The sequence below is a fragment of the Vipera berus genome (assembly GCF_964194415.1).
Source record: "Vipera berus genome assembly, chromosome: 10".
NCBI lineage: Eukaryota > Metazoa > Chordata > Lepidosauria > Squamata > Viperidae > Vipera > Vipera berus.
This window is the reverse complement of record NC_138213.1, coordinates 10,562,162-10,573,844: the sequence shown is the minus strand read 5'-3', so window position 1 is coordinate 10,573,844 and position 11,683 is coordinate 10,562,162. Positions and strand designations below refer to the sequence as shown.

General features: G+C 33.4%; 1 protein-coding gene across 1 annotated transcript; it reads right to left on the bottom strand.

Annotated features, from left to right (window-relative positions):
- Positions 1-146: 146 nt before the first annotated feature.
- On the bottom strand, positions 147-10,302 carry TERB1 (telomere repeat binding bouquet formation protein 1). The gene is made up of 18 exons (XM_081335693.1): positions 10,055-10,302; positions 9,612-9,722; positions 9,372-9,500; positions 8,385-8,516; positions 8,074-8,134; positions 7,871-7,983; positions 7,642-7,764; positions 7,004-7,156; positions 6,190-6,321; positions 5,413-5,538; positions 4,683-4,843; positions 3,829-4,196; positions 3,067-3,131; positions 2,503-2,586; positions 1,787-2,017; positions 1,580-1,680; positions 1,251-1,451; positions 147-425 (listed from the first exon to the last, which is right to left on the bottom strand). The coding sequence occupies exons 1-18, from the start codon at positions 10,086-10,088 to the stop codon at positions 390-392; spliced, it is 2,361 nt and encodes a 786-aa protein (XP_081191819.1). The 5' UTR covers positions 10,089-10,302; the 3' UTR covers positions 147-389.
- Between the last annotated feature and the right edge of the window lie 1,381 nt (positions 10,303-11,683).

Genomic DNA, 11,683 nt, shown 5'->3' with positions numbered 1-11,683 from the left:
TTTTGTGGCAGCGTCAGTTGCGAGACTGAATTCCCTGGCCGAGAGCTTGAAAAGCCCAAATAGTTCGAAGGAACGCAAAAAAAAAAAAAACAGGGAGCGAGGGTATAGTTAAATTTAAGGAACGTTAGACTCGTGGGAATATCCGCTTCTTAGTCATTTCAAATTTATTTTTTTTACAGACGGTGTTGTCACATTACACACTTCTTTAAAAGACAATATGATAATTTTGAATTTTTACAGTATCAATATGCAACGTAATTGCACTGGGCAAATAATTAAGGCTTGATGGAAAGACGTTCTCCTGTGTACAAGCCCCCAGATACAAAGCAAGTCCTGCATTCTGCAAAGCAGTGGAAGTCATACATTTCAAACCACGTTACAGGTCAGTTTCACTGAAGTAGTGCATTTCTGCTCTTTTCATTCTTCTGAAAAAGAGAAAAAATGATACAAAGCTAAGCATATTAATCTTGTATCAGTTACTCATTGCCTCTAATAGGGCTGATATATAGAATTGAAGTATTTATTTATTATTCATTTATTTGATTTGATTTGTATACCGCCCTTCTCCCTAAGGACTCAGGGCGGTGAACAGTGACATAAATAACAGAATGCACAAATACAGATATTAAAAACAAATTAAACCCTAATTTTGCCCAAATGCAGAAGATAGTTATCTTAAAACAATAATTAAAACAGAAGCCGTCAGACCAGACCGGATTGCTTAAACAGATATGTTTTTAGGTCGCGTCAGAAGGAGCGAAGGTCGGGAGCCATCCGGAGCTCAACCGGTAAACGGTTCCATAGGACTAGCTTTTATTATTGGTTCCTCCATCACCATCTTCCAACACATTTTTTAGTTTTTCCAAGCTGATTTATCCTAACCACAGTAGTGGCCAAAATTGTGGAAACTGAGGACGTTTGTCAGTGTGTTGTGTGATGGGTATCGAGTTGCTTGGGCTTTTTTCTGTTCTTTCATTTAGTGACCTTGTAAAACGTCATAAAATTAAAGTCATGGTGCAAAGAGTTGACTGGTTGCCCAGAAAGCGATGTAAAATAGTATGATTAAGTGAACAAGGCTACAGTTATAAAGAAATTAGAAGAAAAATTGGTGGAAACTTAACCAAAGGTGCCATTTCTACGGTACACTTTTCCCAAACGGTTTCCACAATTTTGGCCACTACTGTAGCTATTAACTTTAAGGTCCCTGCTACTCTCCCTCCACGTAGAAAACAGCTATAAAACAGAAATACCTGTAATCTGCAGTATTTCTTAGCAAGATCAACATTTGTCCGTCCTTTCTGAAACGGGTAAGCCCATAAAATTGAATTCCAATGATGCCCCATTTTCTTTACACCTTCCAAAAGATAATTTATTTCTTCTGATGTAAAATCTTTCCTGATTCTCCTTTTCTTTAAAGTTGTTGCAGACCCATTTGATAGAGTTTCAGTATTCTGCAATATTAATTAAAACAGCACACCAAGAGTTTAATTATAAGCCCTTTCAACAAAGAACACTATTTGGTGTCAGAAAATATACCCAGATATTAATATGCAAAATGTTGATATTTAGGTGGCCGTACCGCTTCTTCAAATGGATGGTTTTCACTCAGGTCCTGCTCTTGAAGGCTATAATTCTGTTTCATTGTTTGGTTCTTAGAATATGCATCATATTGAAAATTTGCTGTTTGAAACAAAACATAATTTGCTTATTCAGACTTTCTGAAAATTACCAAAGAATGGGGCTAAGCTAGGTATGACTCGTAAGGGATAAAGGTTCTTTGACACACCTAATTCTTTCACAGCTGTTGAGTTTCTCTTATAACTGAATCTCTGGTCATCATGATTACCATTATGATATGCAAAAGTATTCTTGTTAGCCATAATGGATCTTCTCAACTTCCTTTTATATTCCATCTCAGATTCTAGAATAATTTTGTGTTGGTCACAAAGATACTGACAAGACTGCAGAGTCTTGCTAAAGTTTCGGCTGTTTAAGGAAAGTCTTCCTATTCTACAACCTGAGAATATATTATAGAAATAAAACGTTACAGGTGCACAACATTACATTATTTAATATTTCTTATTTATATTCCTGCTTTAACCACGTTGTGATAAATGAATCATTAAATCTAGAAAATGCTTATTGGAAAATGATCAATAGATCTACAGATATATTGCCCTACAGATCAATTATATCCTCATAAAAAAGCCGAAATAGGACTTTTCTGCTGGGCAAGGAAGGAACCAAGTTATATTGTAGCAAAAAACCCCAACAAAAGCATGGTATTAGTGCATAGCCCGTGGGAGGGCAGTCCCAGAAAATTGTACTTATTATCCATGCCATTTTGCTACACCCACTTCCTAACAATTTTGTTTCCTTTGGATAGGCTGGCTGACTGGCTGAAATCATACTTGGGGTGTCATTACTGTTTAATTTAATGGGGTTTCCTTTTGAACAGAAAAATCTATGAGCATATTTTTTTTAAAAAAATAAAAAAATTACCTGAACATCTGAGTTCTCTTATTTTAGGGGAAACAGTCAGAATATGTCCCACCCCTCTGCTTGGGTTCCTTGGATATTTTAGATCTTGAAAAATAAAATATCTAATGTGAAATGCATTAATATCAATGGTGTATTAACTTTTGTATATTGCCACCTTTGTATATTTAAAAAGAATTAGACTGAAATACTATGATGCATACCAAAATATATAAAAACTAATTGTCAACTAACATTCCCAGGTTAAATTTTTGACCTATCAATTTAATCACTGTGTTATACTAGTTTCCTTTGTATGATGCAGCAATACAGAGCTTATATTGTTAATATTTAGTTTACATATTGATTCTAGTCCTTCAAAAGATTGCTAAAAACAATTAGAGTCCTATTTCCAATATAAAGAAAACTTACTATTGGTGTAATAATATTCTATACATGCTAGCACTTAGCTGTTTTGAGTAGTGTATCACAGAATGTAGCTGTGTGCCTTTTAGACATCCATAGAAATATATATATAGTTTCTAAAAATCAAATTGAAATTAAAATATTTAGAGAAATTATATCTACCTGTATGTTGAATCTTTTTCATTGGGCTTTTTACTAGAAAATCTGGTCTCTTAAAAACAAATTCACTGAAAAGATTAAAAGAGTATTATTAAGAATTTTAGTTTGGAGATTTGACAGATGCCTCAAAAGTACTTCACCTTTCATATTGCACCACTAATTGAAGACCATACAGTGTTCATTCATGGGTATCTACAGCTGAGTCTGTCAAGTGATAAAACCAATGTTGCACTTTTGTGCCACAAACACTCATTTGAATACACATATAACAACATGACGTGCATGGATCAAGTGGGCAGGGCTTGCATTGTGACAACACAATATTTCTTTGTTATACTGATCAAATTGATGTTTTACATTCAAACTCAACATTTGGAAGATTCTCCCACCCTATAATTAATTTATTATTTATAAGGGAGGAAAAATTCACAGAATAGCACACATTGTTCCTGTATGTGGCATTATCTAGAAATCATGAATTATTATGAGAGATACACGTTGATTTCTATCTTTGGGAGAAACATTTAGATAACAAAGTTTCCCATGCAATTAGGATAAAATTCTAGCCTGTTCAGAATTCATCACAAAACTTAAAAAGGAATTAGATAGTATAAGGGCCGCTTTGTAACTTAAAATAACTCGACCTATCCTATGCATAATTAAATCTGGAAGCAACCCAGTATGACATTTCCATCTGAAAATCTGATTTACTATTAAGATCAAACTAGCAAGCCAGCTTTAGACAGAAGATCCTAGGCACAGTACCTTGCTTGAACATCACCTTTCCTAAAATCACAAAAACTGTTTTTATTTGTAATGTAAGCTTCATTTATGCTGGGAGTTGTCATTTTTTCAGTTGCATGAAGACTGTGATCATTTTGAGCGAGTGAAACATCTGTTGAATTCCAAATGGCAGACTTCAATTGTCCTCTGCTGGAAGAACTCTTGTCGAATTTACAGGTATTCTGCACCTTGGAAAGAGTATTGTGTGGCAGGTGTTTCATTTCTGAACATATTTTGCTGTTATCTGAAGGCTGCTTGCTGGAATTTGTTTGACGATGTTGCATCAAAGCCTGCAGAAACTGTTCTTGAGGGGTATCCTCATCATTCAGTATTTCTTTTCTGATATTTTCCTATGTTTAGAAATAGCAAGGAAATGAAATAAAAGCACAGAGAAAAAAAGTTGCAGGATAGGACCAGGCCCAACATGACTGTAGATGTTAAACAGAACTAAGCAAGAATTACACCTTCTGTTTGACTATAAAAACAACAGGAAAGCCAGTGGAAAAAATGCTATCAAGAAAGCTCAATAATATGGACGTACAATAATCCATATTTCTCTCAGCAGTAACTACTTTGAAGAAATCAAACCTATATGTAAAAGAATACCCCATATAGCTAGAAAGGGCCATCAAGCACTGACTAACGGGAATGGAATCTCACTCCATTTATTTTTAAAATGCAAATAAGCATAGCTCATTGAGTTATTATTAATTCCAAGAACTGAAAGACTGGAATAAAACAATACAAGCAGATTCTATTGAGAATATCAGGAGAGGCTTTCTGATTTTGATAGATTTCCTAAACAACTAAGAGAGAGAGAAGGAAGGGAAAAAGACCTCTTTCTCATTTTCAAGCCCTTTGATTTTGTATAAAATTTGTTTTGCTTCCTTCCAATAATCTTCAAGAATCCTTTCTTTTTTCTGCCAATCAGCTTCCAATATTCTTCTTTCATCCACTTGGAATGAATGTCGATTTATCTTCATTGATAAATTTTCAGCTTGTGAAAAATAGAAATAATTGTGTTATTAATACAAAATAAAGGTGTATAATTTGTATTAAAGACTTAATACATTCCATTCCATCACTATGTAACATATTTATGTTTTGAATTGTATCCAATAAAATTTTTATTCACACAAGAAGCCAGCCACTGAGCAAAATATGCTATTTAGTAGCAGTTTCTTGATCCAGGCATCTCAAGATGAAATCATCTTCGGCAATCATAGTGTTTTACCGTAGAATAAAACATCTGAGGGCATCACATTAGATGCCACTAGGATAATATTAGAAACATTCACTAATTTATGGCATTACTTTCACAAAAACACATTCTCAATCACAAAATTAAACTTATTATAAAATGATACTTTATAATCTATACATTGCAAGCCCTAGAACACTCTAATAAATACAATTAGTTTCAACCTAAAGTACTGACTTTGCAACAGCTACAAATACTGAGCACTTGAATACAGTTGTTACTTCCAACTTTAACTAAGCAAGTGACTATTTAGGTGCCTGTCCAGGTGATTTTAAATACAGAAATCAAAATAATGATAATCTTACTCATCTGTATGCAGTTTTGCAATACAAAGGTAGCAGCTTTATTTAGTTCATCATCCTGCATTTCAGTCAATGCTTGAATCATAAGTGGAAGGCCATTGTTCTTAACCAGAGTATATTGATTTTCCTCTAAAAAAAATCAGCCTCAGTAAACATATTTGTTCAAACTGTAAAATTAAGTAAGCTCATCTACAACATCTTTCCAAGAAAAAGCAATTGATTCTGATTTTTTTAGCACAACTTTGCTTATTCAGAAACATGTGACCTCACTTCTCAAACCACCAGTAAGATCTAAAATTTAAAGTCACATTTTGCTATCGCTGCAATTTACCATCAGCAGTTGATTGTTAAGATACATCATAAACTCAAGAACTTAATATTAAGCTTAGAATACAATAATTATCTAGAAAAAATCCAAAAGTTATCCTAGAAGATGGTTACAGAGCACACACATCAAGCAATGCATAATTTAATGTGTTTTGTGGACCTTGTAGCTTGTAAATCACAGTTTATGGCTTATGTTGCACAAATTTAGCCATTTTTAATTTATTCAATAAGCCATTTTAAGCTAACTATAGCATACTATTATTTACAAACACAATCAGTAGTAGTTCAAGATGCACAGTACATATTTTGGCAGAGGTCAGAGATGAGAATGACTCCTACGATTCCGCAATTTGTAAAGCTAACTAAAGCACAATTCCTAGATATTGAAATTTGAATGCAGCATTCTCTACCCTCAATTAAATAAATAAATCAAAATATTGTTGAGAATCTTACCACAGGCTTCTGTACAATGTCCGAGAGTAAGTATAATGCTAAATCGCTCTCCTGAGTCCAAAATGTTGTAAGAAAGCAGTTTCAGTAAATTAGGCACAATGTTATACTTTGGTAAATGAATGCCAACTGCAGCTGTAAACACAAAACAATTTTTTAAATGCCTGTTTAGGTATGCAGTAGAATGAAACCCTACGCAAAGTTATACATTTAGAAGAGTTGTACAATTAGAAAAACCTTCTGTATCATTCTTTGATTGGGCTGTTTGCTGTTGGCTTCTTTGTTAGTTTCTTGATTGGGGTATTGTTTATTTGATCGTGGGTCTGATGTTAATCTATGCCAGACATGTAAAACTCGTGATGTCATGTGACGTCGCAAGACGTATCAGGACTGTTTTGCCATTGCCGGCAATGGGGTGGGTGTGACTTTCAGATGATGTATCCGGCCCATGGGCCGGCAGTTTGACACCCCTGAATTCTATGCTGATCTGGGTACTGATTGCTAGTGAAGAGATGCTGCCATTTTTTTGTTCCTTTTTGGGCTGGGTGATAGTGTGTTGTTAGATATTTTAATGTCTATGTGTCCATTGATGCCTGATTTGTTAGAGTGCCAAGCTCCTAGAAGTTCCCTGGCGTTTTTGGACTTGGCTTGGTCTAGGATGGTCACATTTTCCCAATTGAAACTGTGGATAAATCTGTCTATATATTGTGAAATTAAAGCTTCGATCATAAATTTGATCAGTATCATCTGCAGTTATGATCAAATATTCTCCTTTATTAGTACTATGTAACTAAGTTTACGAACAAAAGCTACTTACCGTTATCAGCAATACAGGCATCCAATGTTTTTGTCACTACTACAGCAAGTTTTATATTTGTATTGTTCACCAAGGAACCGTGTATCAGTTTGAGAAGAAGCTCATCCAAAACAGCTAATCCCCCAATAGAAATAAAAAAATTCTGTGTTCTTGCTTGAAAAAAAAAATTCCAAACAATAAACAATTACCAGATTGCTTTAAGATGAAGATTTATAAATAAATATATTTGTTTGCAAGATTTGGAAGGAGGAGCAATGTTTATTAGTTCTTTAATTATGTTAAAATAGATAAATAAAACATAATCCTAACTATTGAAAAACCTATAAAGGAATTTCAAATAAACTTAATACCATTAGATTCAAAAACCTCCTTTGTAACTAAGCTAGATGAAGAAGTCCAAAATATGAAGCTCATGTACATAAAACTAGTTTATTCCATAGTTGTACAGAAAAGATTCATAAAATATGTACAGCAGAAACTGTAAAACAATAATCATGTTCTTGCATAACCTTAAACCAAGATTTTCTAAATCATGTTTTTCTGAATAACTCAAAAATTTTGGCTTCTGCAACGTATCAAATCATTTTATTTCACAGAATAAACATTTTCACACAGCGTGTGTGTTAATAGGTACTTACAATTATTTGCAGCACTGAGCCCAATGAATGAACATATTGGACGAACTATCTCAGCTTTCATACAATTTTGTAGCCAGTCTTTTGCATATGGAAAAACCAAACTGCAGGCTTTCTGATTTTCCTCTGGAGGTGAACAAAATGTGCTTTGAACACTAGCCATTTGTCATCCCCCTCCCACCTATATTTACTGCAAAAAATAAGAAGAGCAAATGCTTGATAAAGTCATTACCATTCTGAGGATTGTTGACACATGCACAAAGATTACTACACACTGAGGACCACAAGTGATACTGATCAATTTTATGATGGAAAAGGTTCATTTGAGATTCTGAAGGAATTACTCTGTTAGAGAAAATAGATGGAAAAGAATGAAAAAAGGTCATTTAGGCTTATGAAAACGTACTTTTTAATTGATTTTTTTTGTTAGTTTACCTGAATAAATGTAGCAGAATATCGAGGCATCCAGATTCTCTCACGTATGTTTGTCCACTGTCTATATTTTTAAGTAACATTTAAAAAAAACAAATAGAACAAACATTAAGCAACTAATAACTCAATGAAATCTAATGAGTATTTGCAATTTTTCAACATTTTACCTAAAACAAGCCAGAATTTCTGATTCATCCCAATGACTCCCAATTAGGTGGGGACTAATCTTAGTAGACCTCATATCATTAAGCAAGGACTACCTGTATATGTGTTTCAACAATTTCTTTATACATGGAAAAGAAAAAAAATCTTACTATTATTTGAAACCAGCACCAGTAAGACATATACAGACATTCTTTTCAAATTCATACTAGAATTCTTATTAGTTAAAAACATACGAAGATCCTCAAATAATTCAGCTGTGCATAACATCTGCTGGCAGAACACTAAAAAAAATAAATATAATGTGAATAAGACTATATTGCATGGCATTAACTGATCAAATACAATTGAATGTTCTGGTAATTATGCATAATTGAACAAATATAGTGACTATAATTCCTGTTCTCACCTACCTAATGGAACTTACTTTTCAGAAATATGACTAGAACTACGTTATAATGGTAGCTTTGGGAACATAAAATATTTCAATTTATTCAAGTGCAGAAATTATGCTCAATTTTTGTTGAAAGATTGCAGTAAAAAGTCTTTCAGGTTGTAACATTATATGCACTCACTTGAGACTAGTTCTAAGTAGGTAAGAATAGGATTGTATTCTAAGAGTGTTTTTTCAGTGATTTTTAGGGAGCTTGTTTTGATGGGAGTTCAAGTAACTTCATAGCAACCAAGAGTCCAAGTATTTATTTCATTTATGCCTCTCTTCTTTAATATTTGCAGAATCACTTATGAGTTTAAAAGTGTATTGATATTAAATCAACCAGAACGATGAAGTATTTTCATAGTGTTCACTAAATATTTATGTCCTTTAATTTTCCTTCTGTAGAAAACAAAAGCTGACATTTAAACATCTGGTGACTTAAAATATACGTAGCTGGCTCACCATCTTCTGCCCCTCCATCTGTTACATGGAGATTTCCTTAGTAAAGATATTTTTCAGGTGATCAAGATTTTAGATAGATTTTAGACAGATTTTAGATAGGTGATAGATTTTAGATAAATAGTAAAATATTTTAAACGCACATTTTATTGTACTGATCTCCAAAAATGGAGATCAAAACAAAGGATTCTGTAAATACGTGAAAAAAATGATATAGTGAAATAAGAATGAAATTGTGTCTTACCATTATTCTCAGCTAAACCTCCTAATGTAAATAAAGCAGCTTCTTGAACCAAACTGTGCAATTGTGACTTTGCAAGATTCCATACAAACATCAAACCACCTATTTCTCTAAAATATTCACAGGCAGCACCTGTAGCAAAAACAAATCCAGTGAATAATAGTTTTATTTATTTCCACACTAATAATCCTAAAGAGCAAAACAAAGACAATAGAGCTTCAACTATAAAATTCAGTGGCTTACTGTTTTGTTGACAAACTGAATAAATAGTAACCAAGGCTTCTTTTTGAGAAGCTGGATGGTCCATTTGATACTTAAGACATTCAAGGAGTAAATTCAGATCAGTTTTCATATCTAGAAAGATAAAACAATGGTTTCAAAATATTTAGAATTTCTTTTTAAAGTTGGCAATTAATCTTGCCATCTATAATGGACAATTGCAGTGCACCAATATTAAGATTTTTATCAATATTTCAAACAGTTACTAGTTAGTCTATTTACTAAGTAGAAATATTTTTACTTTTTTAATGGGAATTGCTGTAGTTAATCTTTATCTTCATCTACATGAAAGTTCAAATTTACATTTGCATTCACAAATATCAGAAAAAGAATTCTTTCCAGAGTTGTGAATACACAGAGCAGATTAAATATCATTCTTTAATATATTGTGTGTATGCCAATCTTACCACAGTTAATTTTTTGATCTTTTCTATTTTCCATTTTGATTTTTTTTCTCAGCCTTTATCTGAGGAGGAAGAAGAGAAATAAACACAGAATTTCTTCATTAGAAATAAAAAAGTAGGCTAAATATATTCAGTTTATCAATTTGTTATCCTTTTTATTCCAATTCTCACTACAGGATGCAAAATTAAATAATGAACACATAAGCTGCAGCAGCCATTCCTACCAATAACCTCTTGAAAAAAGTTTTTTAATTATTTGAATGTGCAGTTTTTCAGTTGTGTTGCAAGTTTAATCCATCTGTGTATAACATTTTCTGTATAATTCTCCTAAATATAATTCACCTAAAATGGTAGTGGATGATATGAATGTCACTGTAGAGCTAATAATTCAGAACAAATATAGCCTACCATGTAGACCCATCTTCTTTTCTTGTATATGTTTGACTTAAATACTCAAAGAAACCAGGATAGTAAACCCAATCACCTATGAAGAAATAACCATGTGAATTTACATATGCCATTAAGCATGTATATGTGTTAACTAGACTTTAGGGCCTAGCATATCATTTTATTATATGCCCACTACCATTGTGATTTTGAACTGTGATAGCTGGCTTTCCATAATGTGTGAAGAAGTTAGCATCTTGCAATCAAACCTACTCCACAGTTCACAAACAAAATTTATACTATGCCTACCCTACAAGGTTCCATCCGTTCTGGGCGTTCTATGACCAAAAAAAGCCCTGAGAATAGGAGTCAAATCAAAGGATTGGGATTGTGAGCCATAGAGTATATTCTGAAAATCTCCGACTACTGTATACTTGCAAGATGCAAACCCAGCTGGAAAAAGAAATAATTTAATTTATAAGTGAACCCATAAAATTGCCACTTGTGGAACATTACCTAGAACCATTTTTTTTTCTATTGATCAATTCTCACATGTAATCCATGTCTTTGATCACTTGCTTTCTAATGTATGACGTATACCAAATATATTTAACAATTATTTCTGTACCTTATAAAAAGACTTGAGCCCCCCCCCCCAATAAACACTTTTTACTTTGCCTGAACTACTTAATGACTTGCAATTTCAGGTAGGCAAAAAAGCCTCCTTTGCAAAGAGAAAAATGTTTGGTCTCTCAGATTCAGGGAATAGATTCAGTTCCACGCCACTCAGGGTGCCTGAATTTTAAGGGAACAAAGTCAAATCAGCAGCATAAAAAAACCCCAAACAAAACAGATGAAGTTCCAAGGGCAATACTGTGGCCGCCATCTTGACTTTTTTGCAGACATCCCTGGGCTGAATTATAAACAAATTAATCTCCAATCAAGCAGCCATATTATGACATCATGAGACATACGAAACCAGCAAATGGGGCCTGTCAGCTCTGTTTAACTGAAAACATCTTCCTGGTTTCTTGAAGAATAAAATGGATATTTTAGCTCAAAACTGTACACGTTTTCCACTGGAAACGATATAGATAGGTTCGATACCACTCAGTAAAAACAGGATAAGACTGAATCAATTTTGAGAATATCTGCAATTAGAAGTTAAGGCCCGAGCTTCTCTCATGCAAAATGGGGTGCTTTTCCAAAATAATCACAAATAAGTGCAGACAAGGCCCCAAAAGA